An 18,334-nucleotide genomic window follows, 5' to 3' on the forward strand; every position below is an offset into this window, starting at 1 on the left:
AGTTTCTTTCATAAAAAAAACATGATCCATAGCAAACTTTGAGTTGTATATATAGTCGGGCCCTGTTAACGCCATGATAACGCCAACTCGCACACTTTAACACAGATCGCCTTTGTGGAAAAAGACCCTAGTAAACAAATATACCACCGTCGTTTATAGTTATAGTGGCATGAGAATGAGGATATTCAAACTTGCTGTGTCTCTATGCTAATCAGAGGGTGTTTTATTTTATTGTAGGTGGCCAGATGAGTGAGTGAGTGGGATTCAGTTACATCACTTCGTGTCATCTTTTTAAGGGTGAAAAGTCAAACCTGACGCAGGTCGTAGACGTTGAAAACTGTGAAAATAAAAGCTACAAAGCCATATCCTTAATAATAAGAAATAACGGCTTAAAACAGAGTCAGTTGTACGATTCCGACGATGTGACAAGGTGTGGGGCGTCAGACAGCAAACAAACACTTCTTTTTATGCAAATTGTGCCAGTGGCGGGTGCTAGCGGTAGAGCGGGGCATGTTTCCCCTATCACGAACACCTGGTGTCATCAATGATCTTAAGTGATCCATCGATATAATTTTCACCGCTATTTTGTCTATTTACGCAATGGAATCTGTGTCGGCGTACAACCGAGACAGATTGCTGATTCCCGTTGTCGTTATATATTTATGAATCACTGTCAAATAGCGATGAACCAGGAGATCACGACAAGGATCCCCCGAATACAGATATAGTGCTCACGGGTTTCGGAGCAAAACTGGGACTCGTATCCACGACCAAGGAGACGCTAGTCTTTAGCCCACACTGCCATCCGTGTCCCCAGATGAGTATTGACAAAAAAACATTGGACCTTACGTTTTCAGTGTTTTGGTGTCCGTTTTTAACCTGGTAATGTTTTGATAACGTTTGCAATATATTAGTCAAATCCAATTTTTAAATGTATACATTCCCATTTATGAGTAATATTTTTTTAAATATTTTTTTATGCGTAATATTGATGACGTTGCAATCCTACAAAACACGGAAGATGTTCCAATCTAAAAAACAATAAAAACTCAGTGAAAATGGCTCCATGTTACCAACCTGTCACGTGATCAATCAAGATGTATTATCAGGTTGGTTTGCCATGAATTTTTCAAAACATTACGAGTATTTTCCGGTTGATTTTATTTAAAAGCTTTATTTAGTGTTGTTTTCGAAGTTCTTTCAAGGAGAAATCTATAAACACCATGCTAACCGCTTTTTTCTTAATGTCTAAATATTTGATGAATATTTGCACCCATCCAGGTTTGCGTGTATCACCGGTTTTTATGTCTAAGGGACTTACACTTACATACGGGCAATCAAACATTGACTTGATTCGTAGTCTATATTTAAGGAGCACTGAGTTTAATCTGGTATTAAACAAACCTTTAGACGGTGGCGTGGCTTCAAGTATGTAACGAGTCTGTGTAAATGGTCGCTCATATTAACGAGTAATAACAACAACAATCGCTTACCGAAATTAAAGCTTAATTCAGCGGTGTCGCGTTTTTAGAGATCCTTGGATAAAGTAGTCGAAGATGAATCGAAAGCTAAAAGGTTTTCGTGTTTCCTGATGTATTTTACACGTCCTGTTTGGCTTTTTTAGTCTGATCCATTTGATAACGGTTGCACTCGGTGTTAAATACTTAACTGACGAAGAGTCATCATTGAATGTGCTTTCGGTTGGTTGGTTAGGCAAGTAACAGAAATGCGCGGCATGCATTCTTGTGATGAATATGTGACGGTCGTGCACAAGGAGTCCAGTTCATTAAAGCAATGTATTTACTTATTGAAATTGGGCGATATGTAGTATTCTAGAGAAACCAAATTTGCCAATATGCAGCCAAAATAGTACTATTTTCTTCTTGTGTGCTCAATATGTGCACCATTAAGACAGGGGAATATGCTGACCAAGATTCTATGACATTTGCATCCTTGTTAACAAGTGATTGTACGCCACGGTGGTCTAATGGTATAGCGTCCGCCCGGAGAGCGGAAGGTCCGAGGTTCGATCCCCGGCCGCGTCATACCAAAAGACGTTAAAAGATGGTACTTATTGTTACCCTGCCTGGCACTCGGCATTAAGGGGCTATAGCTATAGCGACGTGCATGGACGTGTGTGTCTGTGCGTGTGGCTGCTTGTACTACTCACTGAGATACCATGCCGCAGTTTAACATGAATACCCCACTCAGACACAGTATACTGACACCGAGCCGACCAGTCCTCGTTTTAGCCCCTTAATGCCGAGCGCCAGGCAGGGTAACAACAAGTACCATCTTTTAACGTCTTTTGGTATGACGCTGCCGGGGATCGAACCCCGGACCTTCCGCTCTCCGGGCGGACGCTCTATCACTAGACCACGGAGGCGGTCTCATATTAGTATAGTTCATCTATATTTACCATGACAAATTAACGATAGTAATGTGAAGGAATCGGGAGGTCCTTTACTTGTGGTGCACTAGCTCCAGATTGCAACGAAGTCATGCATCTTGACCACGATAAAGCACGTATAGGTTTTTGATGCTGACAATGTAACAAACACAATTCGACTTACTTTCTAGCACCTGAACAACGTTCTCGCTCCGACGAAGAAACTTCATACAGGCGAACTTGGGTGTTCTGGAAAACAAGATGTATATCCGCTAGAGTGTATACAATAGTTACAGATGAGTTTTGTTCCATGAAATCATCTGGTAATATATTTAATCACAGTAGGGAAAGTAGACTGTAGGAGCACACACACCCCAGGCCAAGAAAATCAAAATACCTTATCTTTATTGAAATACCCGTGTATATTGTCTAGTGAGGTGAAGTGAGGTGAGGTGAGGTGAGGTGAGGTGAGGTGAGGTGAGGTGAAATTTGGTTTAAGATTATTGCACTTATATTGCGTCGTGCATGCACGTGTGTGTGTTTGTATGTGTGTGTGTTTGTGTGTGTGTGTACCGATTTAAGTGCTAGCTCACTGAGATACCATGCTGCAGTTTAACATGATGACAGGGTAACAAAAAATACCGTCTTTTAACGCCTATTGTCTAGAGAATCCCTCACTGTATGCATCACGCACTGCTTTGTATTGGAGTCACGGTATGACACCAAGTGCGGTCATTTAATTTCTGTATAACCAACATCAATTACATGTACTTCTAAATCAGTATGAATCCCGATATTTTGAATTTCCATAAATAAAATTTCGGAAACCACGTTCTTCAAAGAACTAAAAACAGTTGCCGTTAGTGAAGTCCCACCATGCACGTTTGAAGGAAGACGTTGTACGCACTCAAACCTATTCCAAAAATAGTTTTGGTGACGAACAAACGGTCTTTACGACTAGAGCAATGATATATGTATGTGTTGATAAACGACATGAAATTGATGGCACGAGTCATACAAATCAATCTCCGTTTGGGTCATTACATGCCAGTAGTTGAGTACAAAATTGCCCCTAACTGTCACAGGCGGGCTCTCAGTCTCTCCTAATATGACAACCTATCTTCCCTCGCTGACTGTAATACAATTAGACTCCACACAGTGCCACAGGGTGTATGGTGTATCGTAAAGGTATAATTGCGGCTCATTCTCTGTTGACTCACTTGATTAGTACAAGAAGAGGGGGGACATATAATCTCCTTGTTGTACAACCCTGCTGAGGAATGAGTGAGGAGCGTTAACGAGGCTGATAGCAATCGTACAGCAATATCATGGGCGATTACCAAGACTTATTTTATGACCCTTAAGAGGATTCGAACCCTGATTTTGTCAATATATTTTCTAACAGAAATTTAATTTCTCTTCATAACCTGAACTGGTTGGACTGTACAGTAAATCTAGTATGGTGTATTAAATCATTAATGTTTGTACTGGCTATGCTTCCTAACACAATATATACACACACACACACACACACACACACACACACACACACACACACACACACACACACACACACACACACACACACACACAAAATGAGGTAAATGTTCACTCGGTGAACATGTAAAATATAATAAAATAATAAAGTCCACGTTAGTCCAACATCTTCTTTACATCATTTAGGGATGATACCAGGTGTTCGCGAAAAGGTAAGCGTATTTTTGCCCCACGAGTGGCACCTGTCACAAACACATGCAAAGGCAAGTCATTTATTCACCTAACAACACGCGGAAGCCTATCGTACAGGTCAAAATAAGGAATTGCATCGGAACTCAGTTTTGTCACTGATGCGTCAAATTTGGAAATATCCTCCATATATCTACCACAAAACTTTTTGAAAGCCTTACTGATGTTGTAAACCTGATCGAACAACGTTTGAGCAAATGTCCTTTGATGTCTTCGTAGAAAGATCGTGCTCGATTATACCTTAAAAGGTGTGAAGTGTAAACAGCCCAGGCTGGAGCTGCTGGAATATGGCTCGACATAAAGGAAAAGTTGACTGTTGGAATAATGAAGTCTTCCCGCTTATTATACAGTCTTGTGGACACTTTATTGACTCCTCCACACTTATCATACAGTCTTGTGGACACTTTATTGACTCCACACTTATCATACAGTCTTGTGGACACTTTATTGACTCCACACTTATCATACAGTCTTGTGGACACTTTATTGACTCCACACTTATCATACAGTCTTGTGGACACTTTATTGACTCCACACTTATCATACAGTCTTGTGGACACTTTATTGACTCCACACTTATCATACAGTCTTGTGGACACTGTATTGACTCCACACTTATCATACAGTCTTGTGGACACGTTATTGACTCCACACTTATCATACAGTCTTGTGGACACTTTATTGACTCCACACTTATCATACAGTCTTGTGGACACGTTATTGACTCCACACTTATCATACAGTCTTGTGGACACTGTATTGACTCCACACTTATCATACAGTCTTGTGGACACTTTATTGCCACTCTGAATCTTTATGCATAGATTTAAATATGAAACAGATGAGGCGGTTTCAGTGTTCTTTTGTATTTCTAGTTCAGGTGAGTAAATCTACGGAAAGTATTGCATTTTGACCATTATTAAACAATATCAGATCTACGATTTATCTGCAAATTAACCTTATTTACGCGCCGCTTTCGATGTTTTGAATACGATATTTGCATTAACGATGTTACGTTCTAACTCTGCAAAGGTGTACCTACTCATGAGACTTGCCCTTAAAGTTCAATTTCTTGGCCGAATTCCCGTGTTTTGATATGTATCCGAGCAGAAGTTCGGATTCCTTTGTGCCAGGAAACAGATCAGCAAGGAGCGAAGCACAATTGGTGCCCATGGAGATGATAACTTCTTGCCAAAATGTGTTATCCCTAATTTTTCTATACAGCAAACTACGGTTATAACGAACCCAAGGGAACCATTAATTTTAGTTCGCCATAACCGTAGTTCGTTATACGCATTTCGACTGTCAGACATCTTGGATCAAATCATGTCTAGCATTTCACATATTGTTTTCACAGTAACTTCAGATGACATATCCTTTCATTTCAGGCAAAGTATAAAATAAAATGATTTGACATAATTAAACTTTGGTCTTTAGTAAGATGGCAAAAAATCAAGAACATTTTGAGAATCCAGACAAGATATTAATTCCACTTGTCTCGAATGCTTTCTGAGAGAGTACTTCCCTGATTGCTTTAAGGATTATGGTTAATCTTGGAAACGGGGAATTGGTGGTACATTTGCTGGACCCTGCGATGTTTTTCTCTTTGTATGGCTATTTATGAAGCTTTGGGAGAAGAGAACATGTCTTCATGTCTTAACGTCAATCCAAACGTTTATAGTATTGATGCGTAGTCTTTGCAGGATTCTTCCTAAGTTTACATGCTGGCCTCCTATGTGGCAGTATTGACTATATGTCTCTAGAATGTCACTAATATAAATGTCTTTGACCAAACAAGTAATGTAGTGACGCTTACATATAATGGTTATTGTTTTTGAGGCCTTGTCAGTGGGAACAGCTACACACTGTTCATGTAGGAAAGCCAGATATCGGATGACAGCTAGGGACAGAATGGGTTTATTCCTTTTCTTTTTCCTCTTTTTCAGTTTGTGCCTTCCTCCAATGACAACACCACGCACTGACTAAACCCACTCTGAAATATATTCGACAGGTTCATCTCCTGTATTGGCCCAGGTTTTACCATACGCACCGACAGCCTTCATGAAATTGTGATCCCAAGAAAAAATGAGACCAGAGTTTATTTTTCTCTTTGGTTGACGGATACTGGTGGTGAAAAATTATAAAAACTTATAAAAAAATAAAATACATTGTGCACAGGTACATTGCATTGTAAGCTGTTCTGTTACCATAGTTGTAAACATAGGTAAGATGATAAAAAATAAAATAACGATTTATCGTTGAAAACAATTCTGTTTTTTGTCAAACAAAAAATCCCTTGGATTATTTTTATTGTTAAAGCGATCTTTACTGTCAACAGTACAAAAAAACGTAACATTCTCATATTTTTTGTTCTTCTGAATTTTCGATTTTTGTGGTCGCTGGGAGCGTAAACTAAGCTAAAAAATGCAAGGCCTGATGTAGAAAAAAACCATCTTGATTTAAAGTGATATGGCTCAAGTAAACGTACATTTTATGATCTTGAATCAGCGGTTAAATCTTTACTTGATTAGTTATTATGGTTCTCGAAGTCTTCCAGTTTCGTGGTCTCGATACGTGAGCCATCGGTGTAGTTTATGTTCTGGCCGTCGCCCTACTGCGATGATACCGATGCTCTGTGGCCAAGACCTTACAACAAACCCTAGAATTACGTTAGCTTCAAGTGTTGTGAGGCAAACCTAATTAGGAATGATTAAGATAGAATTAAGGGGGTCACACAATTTCGGCACGGTTCTATAAAAACCTAAATCGGTGTTCTAGCTTTTTTTATTACTGCTTAAACCTCTGCAAACTACCTTACAAACCCACAATCGCAAAACGCGTGATATGTTTTATTAAAAGCTTTATGAAAACTTTGGGCAATATTTATAAGGGGAAATGCTTTTTTAGTCATTTAGTTTTCTTGTAACGTTATCACCACGATCACGCTATTCTATCTAGTCTCCAATTAGCCAACTGATTCTTACATGTTGATCAATGTATGAAATAAGCCTGCTTTGTCACAGATTTTACTCAAATATGAACCACTCAGTAATACAAAGTCTGGGAAGTGGCACCCGTTTCGTTGCATGCTTGCACGAGAAACATATAAACGCCAGATATATCAGTCGAAATTACTTGGTCAATACAATACAGTCACTGAGCCCATTCTTATCTTTATCACAAAAAGGGCGGTGGGGAGCCACATGGTTAAATTGTTCGCTCGCCGAAGACCCGGCTTCTATTACCCACATGGGCAAATTGAGTGGAGTCCATTTCTGATGCTGGACTATTGCTAAAAGCGACGTAGAACCATATTCACTCATTTTATCACAAAGAGGGGTGATGCTGTAGCAGCTTCTTCAAAGCGTTTGTCGTCACGCTGATAACACGGGCTGGATTGTACATGAGTATGATGTGGAGTCAATTCTCACTCTCTTGAATATTTCTTAGACCTGAATCACTTCGGGCTTTCCTCCCACATTAAGCTGACACGCCGTGATATAACTGGAATAAAGTTAAAAGCGGCGTTAAACCCAACTCACTCACAATCACTCTTGAATATTGCTTGGGGCGGTCGGGTAGCCTAGTGGTTAAAGCGTTCGCTCGTCACGCCGAAGACCCGGGTTCGATTCCCGACATTGGTACAATGTGTGAAGCCCATTTCTGGTGTCCCCCGCCGTGATATTGCTGGAATATTGCTAAAAGCGGCGTAAAACCATACTCACTCACTCACTTGAATATTGCTTAAACGGCGTAAATCGAACCCGCTCAATCCTCAACAGATCCGAAGAGGTAGCAATTCTTTGCGATAAGACTTTCCGTTAAAGTCAGAAGTGAGAAGTGACTCACCTGTCCGGCCCATACTGTACCACCTGGAACTTATTGAATCCCTTGGCTGCCAGACATGTTCTGTTGTACACAAGCTGTCTCTGGGAGCACTGGCCGAAGCTGGTCTTCCTGTAGGCTCGCCTGGTCACTCGGTCACAGTTCTTGAGGATGTCGCGGTGCCGCCACAGCCACGGGCCGTCTATGAAGACGTCTTGCTTCTCCACCCATCTCGGTAGGTGACGTAGATTGAGCCACCACATCCGGGTACTCCAGGGTTTCAGCGAACCATCTTCAGACGGGCTTTGTAGGAACTCGGGGAACACGCATGTTGTCTGGACAAACGTACCTGGAGCAAGAAGTCAACCTGTATATGACTGATCATAGCTTGTTGTGTAAGAATACTCAGACCATATGTTTGATTGTGTGTTGTTTAACGCCGCACTCAGCAATATTCCAGCTATATGACGGTGGTCTGGAAATAATCGAGTCTGGACCAGACAATCCAGTGATTTACATCATAAACATCGATCCACGCAATTGAGATACGGTGACATGCATCAACAAAATCAGCAAGCCTGACCACCCAATCCCGTTAGTCGCTTCTTACGGCAAGCATGGGTTGCTGAAGACCTATTCCATCCCGGATCTTCACGGTTCCTCAGTACATATGCCACATAATAAATATCCTTACCCGGAACCATATTGATAAAGTCAGTCTATTGTTGTTGCAGTTTAATATGAGCCAGGAATACACTGGCCATTCTGAACGTGCATTTTAACAAGTAGAACTGACGCAACTATAGGTCATTATGCAAAATTATATAGAAAAAATATATCCACATGGTCTGTTTCGGAGAAATCACTCGAATCTGTTGATTCTCCATTACGTATTGTATCACAAGAAAAGGAAAACAAAATTCAGAATGAGAAATTTATGAACCCATTATCACACTTGGTGTATGCGTATGATTGCAAAGTTAGTGTGGTGACACCAGGTGTTCGCGAAACAATGTAAAGTAGTGATGACATCAGGAACACGGAAAATTGTAGTTACACAAGTGTTTCAGTATTTTTCAACACCAGTGCCATATATATGTATTCCGTAATTCGTGAAAATGAAGAACAGGCATCTCCGAAAAACAATATATAATCACTTGATAATTTAAACGCTTGAAAACCGTATATATAAGAATGTATGAATATTATAAACGTTATCGAAACGTTAAAAGGCTGAAAACACTGCAAACATAAGGCCAAAACAAAGTTATAATACCCGCATCAAATACATCATCATCGAATAACCATTTTTGGATTGTTTCATTTTTAACCACCATATAACATGGGTGTATACCTTCATACATTCATTTGCGCGTGAGTTTATACTGACTGAATTCATAAACAAAGGCGGTAAATCATTGATTGTTTCAATGAGGTTTGTTTCTTTGCAATATTCCGTCTTTATCACGGCGGTCTGTAATAATCGAATCATGGCCAGACAAACCAGTGATTGATATCATGAGCAACGTCTCACGGCGTCGGGTCACGTTAAACATACCAAACCCCCGAGCCGGACCACCCAACCCAATTAGTTGACTCTAACGACGACCGGCGGGCGGTGGGATTGTCCAATGGTTCAGTGTTGGAATACTGCTGAAGCGGCGTAAAACCATACTCACTCTCTCTTACGCCAACCATTAATTAGTACCATTTAATAATTAAATATCTGGCAATGACCAGCAATGTTTTCTTACAATGGGTTTCGACTGGAACAACCATTCTGATCAGAAGTTGTTTTTTATTTTGACAAATTGCATTCTGAATGTCGTCCTGAAGTCCGATATGTGGCCATGCTGATGAGACAATAACGATAAGAGAAGATTGCTATTTCTTTAAATCAATTGTTATCTGCATGGCGTGTTCATGGTGCTTCCAATATGTGTCAAACTATTCCTATTTATTATTTACGACAGTTAATGCCTACCGGAGGGTATATCGTATCAGTGTAACATTCTAATCTGGTGTTTGACCAGATGTAGAGGGGTGTGTGAATGTCGTGCACGAGGTCAGTGTGACAGACATAACAAAACACGTATATTATGACGGGGTGTGTGTGTGTTTGGGGGGATAGGGGGGTTGTAAATGTCGTATACTAGGTCAGCGCAGCATACAAAACACGTATGTTTTGATGTGGAGTGTTCGTGCGCGCGTGTGTGCGTGCGTGTGTATGCGTGCGTGCGTGTGTTTGTGTGCGTGAGTGTGAGTGCGGATTTGTGTGTGCTTGCGTGCGTGCGTGTTTGTGTGAGTGTGAATGTGCGTGTGCGTGCGCGTGTGTGTATGTTCCGACTATATCATGACCATGTGTTTATGAATCACTATCAAATAGTGATGACACCAGGTGTTCGCGAATAAGTGACCGTACCCTGCCCCACTGATATAGCATGATGTGGAATATGCTAACGGTTTGTATAGGGAAATGGTACCATGTCAGTGTAAAAATCTTCACGTGTGTTTCTTCATGTTTGTGAAGGACAGTGGAATAAATTCCATATCTAACTATCTAAATGGGAAAACAAATTCATATTAACATTACAGATAACGGTTATTCACACAATCCCACACTTAAAATGTGTAACTAAAGACAACAAGCACAGTTGTGGTGTGGATAAAATGAATATGATACATTAATCGCTTCTAAAAGAAATATTACAACTAACTTCAATGGTTTTCATTGAAAAGTTTCCTATGTAATTTCCATAAATTCCAAATGAGGAAACAGATAAGAAAATTGGAAGCAAAAAGAATATTACCAAGTTATCTTAATTGTTGCACTATAAAAATTTATGTACATAACACTTTTATCTTAAATGTTGAATGTTTCTTGATTATTCGTAAATTTACAATTAATGTTCAGCTATGAACATACAGATACTTGACTTTAGCTAATATCTCATAAGTTCAAAACATTGTCTTTAAACACAGAACAAGATTTAAGAAATCATGTTATTTAAAACGGGATTGTAAACAAATACAGATGATATAGTTTATTTAAAAAGATACTTTAAATAAAATATAAAATATAGTTATTTTTAAACTTTTGAAACACTAAATTGACACATGCACCTTTATAAGAAAGATTACTTACACTGTATATGCATCTATAGGAGAGGAATATCGTTATTTTTATATGCTTGTGTCTTATCACAAAAGCCACATTTTGCACAATAGTATCTATAAAAAACTCAACACAGTTCAATTTCAAAATGCGAACAGCCTCGTTGCCTATCAAGAAATCAGGCTAACAATCATGTTTACACCGCCGTCGAAACATGTAGCTGCCCACCACGTTTAGACAGTACCGGGAGGCAGCGAATCCCAAGGGAGCCTGGACAGAGTCACATCCTTGTTGCTCTCATCTTACATGGCAGTAATTGGCCTCTCTTTGCACAAGGGATTACCCTCAGCACTGTTCACATGGTCACTTCGGGAACAGCAAGAGCATTGATTCGCGTGGCCAGTGAGGATTCTAAGCTTTCCGTTCATCTGCACTCTTAATTAACAAGTTCTATAACATGAAATGAACCTTGATTTTAATCTTTCACTGATGACGCGGTCTTCAACTTAATTGGATCACTAAAACACATGTCCTATACAGGTCATGTAAATATTTTTGGAGGCACGTAGTTACTATTATACTAATAAGTTGGGTTTTAACGCCGCTTTGACCGGTTTTTTGTTACATGACAATGTGTCAACTTAATAATACTTTTTGTGCATGCGCTAAATTCGCTCTATAAACGACCGCCTCCGTGGTCTAGCTGTAGAGCATCCGCCCGGAGAGCGGAAGGTCGGTGGTTCGATCCCCGGCCGCGCCATACCAAAAGACGTTAAAAGATGGTACTTGTTGTTAATCTGCCTCAGCATTAAGGGGCTAAAACAAGGACTGGTCGGCTCGGAGTCCGTATACTGTCTCTGAGTGGGGTATTTATGTTAAACTGCGGCATGGTATCTCAGTGGTCTAGCACTATAAATCGGCATCAGTCCGGACTAGCACAAGCAGCCACACAAACACACACACGTACATGCACGTCGCTATATAAGTGCAATAATCTTTGATGCGACGTTAAACCCCATTTCACCTCACCTCACCTCACCTCACCTCACCTCACCTCACCTCACCTCACACCATAAACCATGCTCAAAGCGTTCATTATTACCCCGGTCAGTGGATCAGTGTGCACTCGATTTTTATTCTCAACTCCCCGGGGAGTATACGTAATGCTGAATCTACAATATGACGAAGGCACAAGCGCTTATTTGATAAGGACGGGAATGGTGAACGCCACCCGGGTACGATGACAACAGTGAACCAGGTCATGGAGTCCAATGCATTTAGTCGCCTCTCGCGACAGTCATCCTCACGGGGCTGCAAAGTGTCAAACTCCAGAACACCTCCAAAATGTCATACAAACAGGCCAGTGAGTTTTGATTTCAAAAGTAACTCAGTAACAGCAGTCAACACTTTCAGATATATATTTAAACCTGGGGCAGATAACCCATTGGTACAGGGTACAGCATGCGTCTTCACTTAAGTCACTTCCTATAAGAATGGTATACCGCTTGCATACCACACCCCGCCTGCTATCCCCAAGGTGTTACAGTGAGTAGGATGTTCAGCTTCGACCACAATGCTATCTCCATTAACACACAGCTGACACCCACTTGATCAGACAACTGAATCTTTAGTTCCTGCATTTACACGAACAACTTGAAATGACCGGCCTTTGCAAGTGTTGGTGACGGGTGCCATCGGTGGGGCCAGATACGCTCGCCGGTTCGCGAACACCTTATACCACCACTTGATAGCGATTCGTAAACACATGATATAGTCGGAATCGTACAAAGGACACTGCGATTTCTTTTGATTATGATAAAAATATGGAAATTGTTTCGACGCTTTTGCATCCATAAATGCGAGTCGTTTTTAACTCCGCTTTGAACAGAATATAAGTTATATCACGGCGTGTCTGACATGTACAGGAGGAAAGCCCCAAATGAGGCAGGCCGTAGACGTCTATCATCTTGGTCAAACCCACTGTCTTTGGTTTGTTGCGGACAGACCGAGGATCATAATCAGGGAGATTCGAACCGACAACTGCTCAGCGGATCCTGGCAAGAAGTTATTGTCTCGAACGTCTTTGTATAATGAAAGGGCCATAACTAACCACCCATGATTTCCTAATTCAGTTGAGGCATGGGTGGCTCGGTCATCTTAGGCGCGCCGCAATTTGATGTGCAGAGTTGTTTCCATGGGCATACCAGAAGCCTACCTGGTCGTGGGTTCGAATCCCGGTTCGCCCCGGTTATGGGGATCAGCACCATGCCCGTGCTCGTGGGTTTCACCACAGGGGTAAATGTCTGAAACCTGCATCACTTCGGGCTTTCCTCCCACATAAGCTGACAGATCTGATATACTGTTCAAAGCTGCGTTGACCCAAATCCTTCTAATGCAACCGCCTCCGTGGTCTAGTGATAGAGCGTCCGCCCGGGGAGCGGAAGGTCCGGGGTTCGATCCCCGGCCGCGTCATACCAAAAGATGGTACGTGTTGTTACCCTGTCTGGCGCTCGGCATTAAGGGGCTAAAACAAGGACAGGTCGGCTCGGAGTCAGTGTACTGTGTCAGAGTCGGGTACCCATGTTAAAACTGCGGCATGGTATCTTAATGTGCTAGCATTCTAAATCGGCATCAGTCCGGACTAGTACAAGCTGACACACACACACACACACACACACACACACACACACACACACACGCAGACCATGCACGTCGCTATATAAGTGTAATAAGACGCGACGTTAAACCAAAATTTCCCCTCACCGTTAATGCAGAAATAAGTTAATCAGGACGATTCCACGAGGAACGGTATCGTTCATTTTATCCTGATTCGATTGAGTAATGTGTAAAGCAAATCATAAATGAATTAGTAACAAAAACAAGACCAAATACTTAAGATTGTCATGGATAACTCCGCGTTAACTAAAACTACACTCAACATGAAAGCTGGTGTATAATGTACAGAGTAGTCTGGTGAAGAGTATACAGTCCCCTGACATCGATATCCTCCGATAGCATAACCCCATGGGACTGCCTACAATTGACCGGTCACCGTGTAGTGTCCTCCATGTTGAACCGTCGACCTGCACGTGCAGATAACGCCGTGACGTCACATACCGAGTCATCTATTTTGTCATTGTGAATCTGGTGGAACCGACACTGTAAACAGCCAGCAATTGATCCAGCGTTTTGCGACCCCTGCAGATGACTATCGCCGGATGATGAATAGCCAGGGCTAATAGCGGCTGCAAAGTGGACACTGTTTATACACCTTCATCACACAAGGGGCGGTGTGTCCTCGTGCAGTGGGAATCACGTCCGGTTTATTATTTTGTATCCTTCTCACCTCTTTTATTATCTTGGCATATAAGCTGTGATTTAAAATAAATAAAATCACACTTAGTAGACACTTTAAGGAGTACATCCCTCGGATCAACTGGCAGTAACGGCAGGCTTGGTTCAAGTATCTCAAGTTAACTTTGTGTTCTTTATATTTAAGAAGCATACTACTCAAAAGAAGTTAAACACTCAGGTTAACTATGATATGAAAGAATTAGGTGTTCTTTAACTTCTTTTGCGTAACTTCTTTGATAGGCATTTAGAAGTTGGATTACTAAGGAGGGATGAGAATATATGGATGAACAACTTCTTTATTACAATTAAGAGCGACGTTTCTAAGTAGGTTCTAACACCGTTATCAAGCAAGTAAACAAGTATATATACAGTCAGGTATATATAACGATGTTAGAGCCTACACCGAAACGTCGCATTTAATTGTATTAAATAAGTTGTTCATCCATTAATTCTCATCCTTATTTCTTTTGAGTAGTATATATCAGTCTTGTAGCGGATGTTTACTCTGGAAGTACAAAGACAATGCCTCAGTATGTTTGTCGTTTAAGACAGTGTTGCATTCTAGACGGGGAATGATGCTATGAAATCGGGGGTGGGGGTGGTGGGGTGGTGGGGGGGGGGGGGGGGGGGGGGGGGTGGTGGTGGTGTCAAAATGGCGTACATGTTTTCGCAAGTAAGGAACAAAGGAATTAAAGAACAAATGTGACCATCGGTTCCGTTACAACTTATTATGTCTACACTTCGGCCATGGACCGACCTTCAATACATTTATCATTATCAGGGACCCGTCTCACAAAGCGATCATAGCACTACGACTGTCATCAGCCTATGTTAAAGTATGGGAGTTACGATCACATTAGAGCTACGACTCCCGTAAGTCCCATGCTTAAATATATACTTACAGCAGTCGTAGCCTAACGATCGCGTCTGAAACGGGATCCACTTCTTCGGGGCTGAAAGCCCCATTACACAGGGCTGCGACCTTTGTGCCAACTTTGAGCGATCAAAAACTGGCCAGGACGCTCAATGGTCGCCTGAACCCAGAAAATCATGTTTCTATACAACTGATCCAGCAGTTGTTCAGCAGTAACTGCTCGAGTTGTTCTATGTCTGCAACCACAGAGAAACACTGCAGGTACAAGCCCTCTATTTATGGGCAGGCTGAGGAGGCATTACAGGTAGCTCAAATGAGGGCCATGGTGTCTCAAGGGTTGCAGTGGTCGCCGAATTAAGGCACGGCGGTCGCCACAGTCGTCGTTCAATGCACGCTGTTTGTCGCCCACTACTCCGTGCTGGTCCCAAAACACCGTGAGCATGACCTTGCCTGCAGAGGGTTGGACACCTGCCTTCTTTGGGGGTGGTGACTCCACATGCTTCCATTGCATCGACTGAACTTTAGTCTCAGGATCATAGTGATGGACCCATGTTTCATCCTGTGTGATAAGTCTGTCAAAAAAGTTGCCTGTTTTTTTTGGCACATATCCAAAAGATCCTTTGAGCAATTGACTCGTTCCTGCTTTTGGAAAGGTGTGAGCAACCTGGGAATCCATCGTGCAGACACCTTATGCATGTTTAAATTGTCATGGGTGATTTTTTCCACAGACCCTACAATGATCTTAACATCTTATGCTAACTGGCGAACAGTTATACGTCGGTCTGCCAAAATTGCGGTCTCCACTTGATGGATAGTGTCCTCATCAATGGCTGAATGGGGGCGACCAGGAATGGCAGCTGTTTCCACAGATGTCCGACCACACTTGAACTGGCGATGCCATACGTTGCTTTCATTTTATCGAAAGTTTCTTTTGGTGTGCGACCTTTCAAATATAAAAACCTAATCACTGCTCGGTATTCTACTGGCTCCATTGTCACACCCTACTCGATCATAACACCTTTAATAGTGGTAAGATTAATAGTTCGGTGCTGCAAATTCAGACATAACCCATAGATACATGTACCATTACACATGTGTAATTTCAACCAAATATGATAACCCTAAGTGGTTAAGGGGAAATCTTTAATGAACACCCCTCGTAAGTAATGAAACTGACATTCACACGAACGTGATTCGTCAATCTGGACATTTGTTAGTCCTGACGATTTCAGTTTAAATGCCGAGTCCGGATTGTATCGAGTAAGTGAGGTTCGAGATAATTAGCTTTCGCTGTGATAATAATAATATCTCCAATGATAGATCAAATGAATCTATCCTATAGATCAAACTACACTTCATTATTATCTGTGAAGTCTTTTTTGCTTTACCAAGACTTTCCTTGAGGCGTTTCATTCACACTCACACAAAACATTGAGCTCAATCAAGAAACATAAATATGTCCCTGTTTATTTCTCATAAATATATAACAAACTAATATAACATTCCACAATGTAAACATAACAAAAATCATTGCTGAGTGCCATCTTTACTATAACATACAAGCATGGCTACTTTCTCACCTGTGTGATTTCTATTGAACTTCGATTGCAGGTAAATTGTTTTCATTTTCAGTGTATGGAGCTAATTATTGCCTATTTCAACTGATGGACGTAGGTTTTGTTTCCTAGCGAGTGAGGCAAGGTTTTCACGCTCGGTCAACTGATGGACAGAACCTCATAAGGTCAGCCATTGTGGTCGTCGTTTGGTCGTCGCGGTCGACGTGTTTGTCAAACATAACATTATTAGTGGAAATGTGGAGCATGGACGGTGAAGCAGCCGCGGTATGGATGTGGTTGTGCTTCACTGAATGACACGTCCAGGATTAAAGCAAACTTTATGTTCGAATTGATTTCTGATTATTTGGCTGACTTGGTTATGAACACAAAGACTCCAACTATACGTCAAAAGGAAGGTACACGAAGGGGCAATGTTCACCGGGAGAGACTAGCATGTTACTAAACAGGCAGAACATTAAAGAACGTCAAGGCCGTGAGCTGTTCATACTCTAATCTCTGTCACAATGTTTTGTTTGTTTATGTGTTGCCGCACTCATAATTATTCCAGCTATATAACTTCGGCCTGTAAATCAAGTGATCGATGTTGTGAGCACGCCGTCGGGGTACGATGACACGTAATCCACCAAGTCACTGACCCTGACCACCGGATGTCGCCTCTCACGACAGCATGGTTGCTGGGGGCCTCTCCTAACCCCGAATATCCACGGGGTCTGTTACAAGAAAAGCACAAACGAGTCCGGGAAAGATGTAAGTTACAAACTAAGACCCTATCCTCACGAGCAGCGTTGGGAAACAACGTTTAAGTGTGAGTGAATATAGTTTTACACCACTTTTAGCAATATTCCAGCAATATCACGACGGGAGACACAAGAAATGAGCTTCACACATTGTACTCGTGTTGGGTATCGAACCCGGGTCTTCGGCATGAAGTGCCAACGCTTTAACCACTAGGCTACGTAACTGTTTGGTATGACTTTGGCGTTTTGATATACAGTAGAAGGTGGTGTTTTTGGTTAGAAAATGAGCGATTAAGTATGTCGGGTTAAATGCACGATATTTTAGTCTTAACAAAGTATGAAGTGTCGCATGTTGTGGACAAAAAACATTTTACTGAAACCGGCTATCACGCGTATCGAGCTGACACATCAAGGATCATGAGTGAGTGAGTGAGTGAGTGAGTGAGTGAGTGATTTCGGCGAGACGCGTCAACGCTTTAACCACTGGGCTTCACTACCGCCCCGTTCACTCACTTAATTGATAACACTAACACCTGCATGATGACAGAAGCAATAGCCATCATTGTCAACGTCGAAACCCGTGGTGATATGGTATTGTTTTATGCATAATCCTATCACAAACACCTCGCGGAGGGCTATACACTTTAGCTCCTCCATTTAAACAGACGTTGATCTCGTCTATGTAATGATTTAATCACAAATGAATGCAACACAGTC

The 18,334-nt window shown here is 41.6% G+C and overlaps 1 protein-coding gene across 1 annotated transcript in view; it reads right to left on the minus strand.

The window, feature by feature from the left end:
- LOC124144162 overlaps positions 1-18,334 on the minus strand; it is a 128,563-nt gene that overhangs the window by 75,433 nt on the left and 34,796 nt on the right. The window contains exons 2-3 of the mRNA XM_046513423.2: positions 7,985-8,309; positions 2,574-2,638 (exon numbers count right to left, since the gene is read on the minus strand). Coding sequence (XP_046369379.1) covers positions 2,574-2,638; positions 7,985-8,309 — 390 coding nt within the window. The remainder of the gene's footprint in view (positions 1-2,573; positions 2,639-7,984; positions 8,310-18,334) is intronic.

The sequence above is a fragment of the Haliotis rufescens genome, unplaced genomic scaffold (genome assembly GCF_023055435.1).
Source record: "Haliotis rufescens isolate VD_foot unplaced genomic scaffold, xgHalRufe1.0.p SCAF_7, whole genome shotgun sequence".
Classification (NCBI taxonomy): domain Eukaryota; kingdom Metazoa; phylum Mollusca; class Gastropoda; order Lepetellida; family Haliotidae; genus Haliotis; species Haliotis rufescens.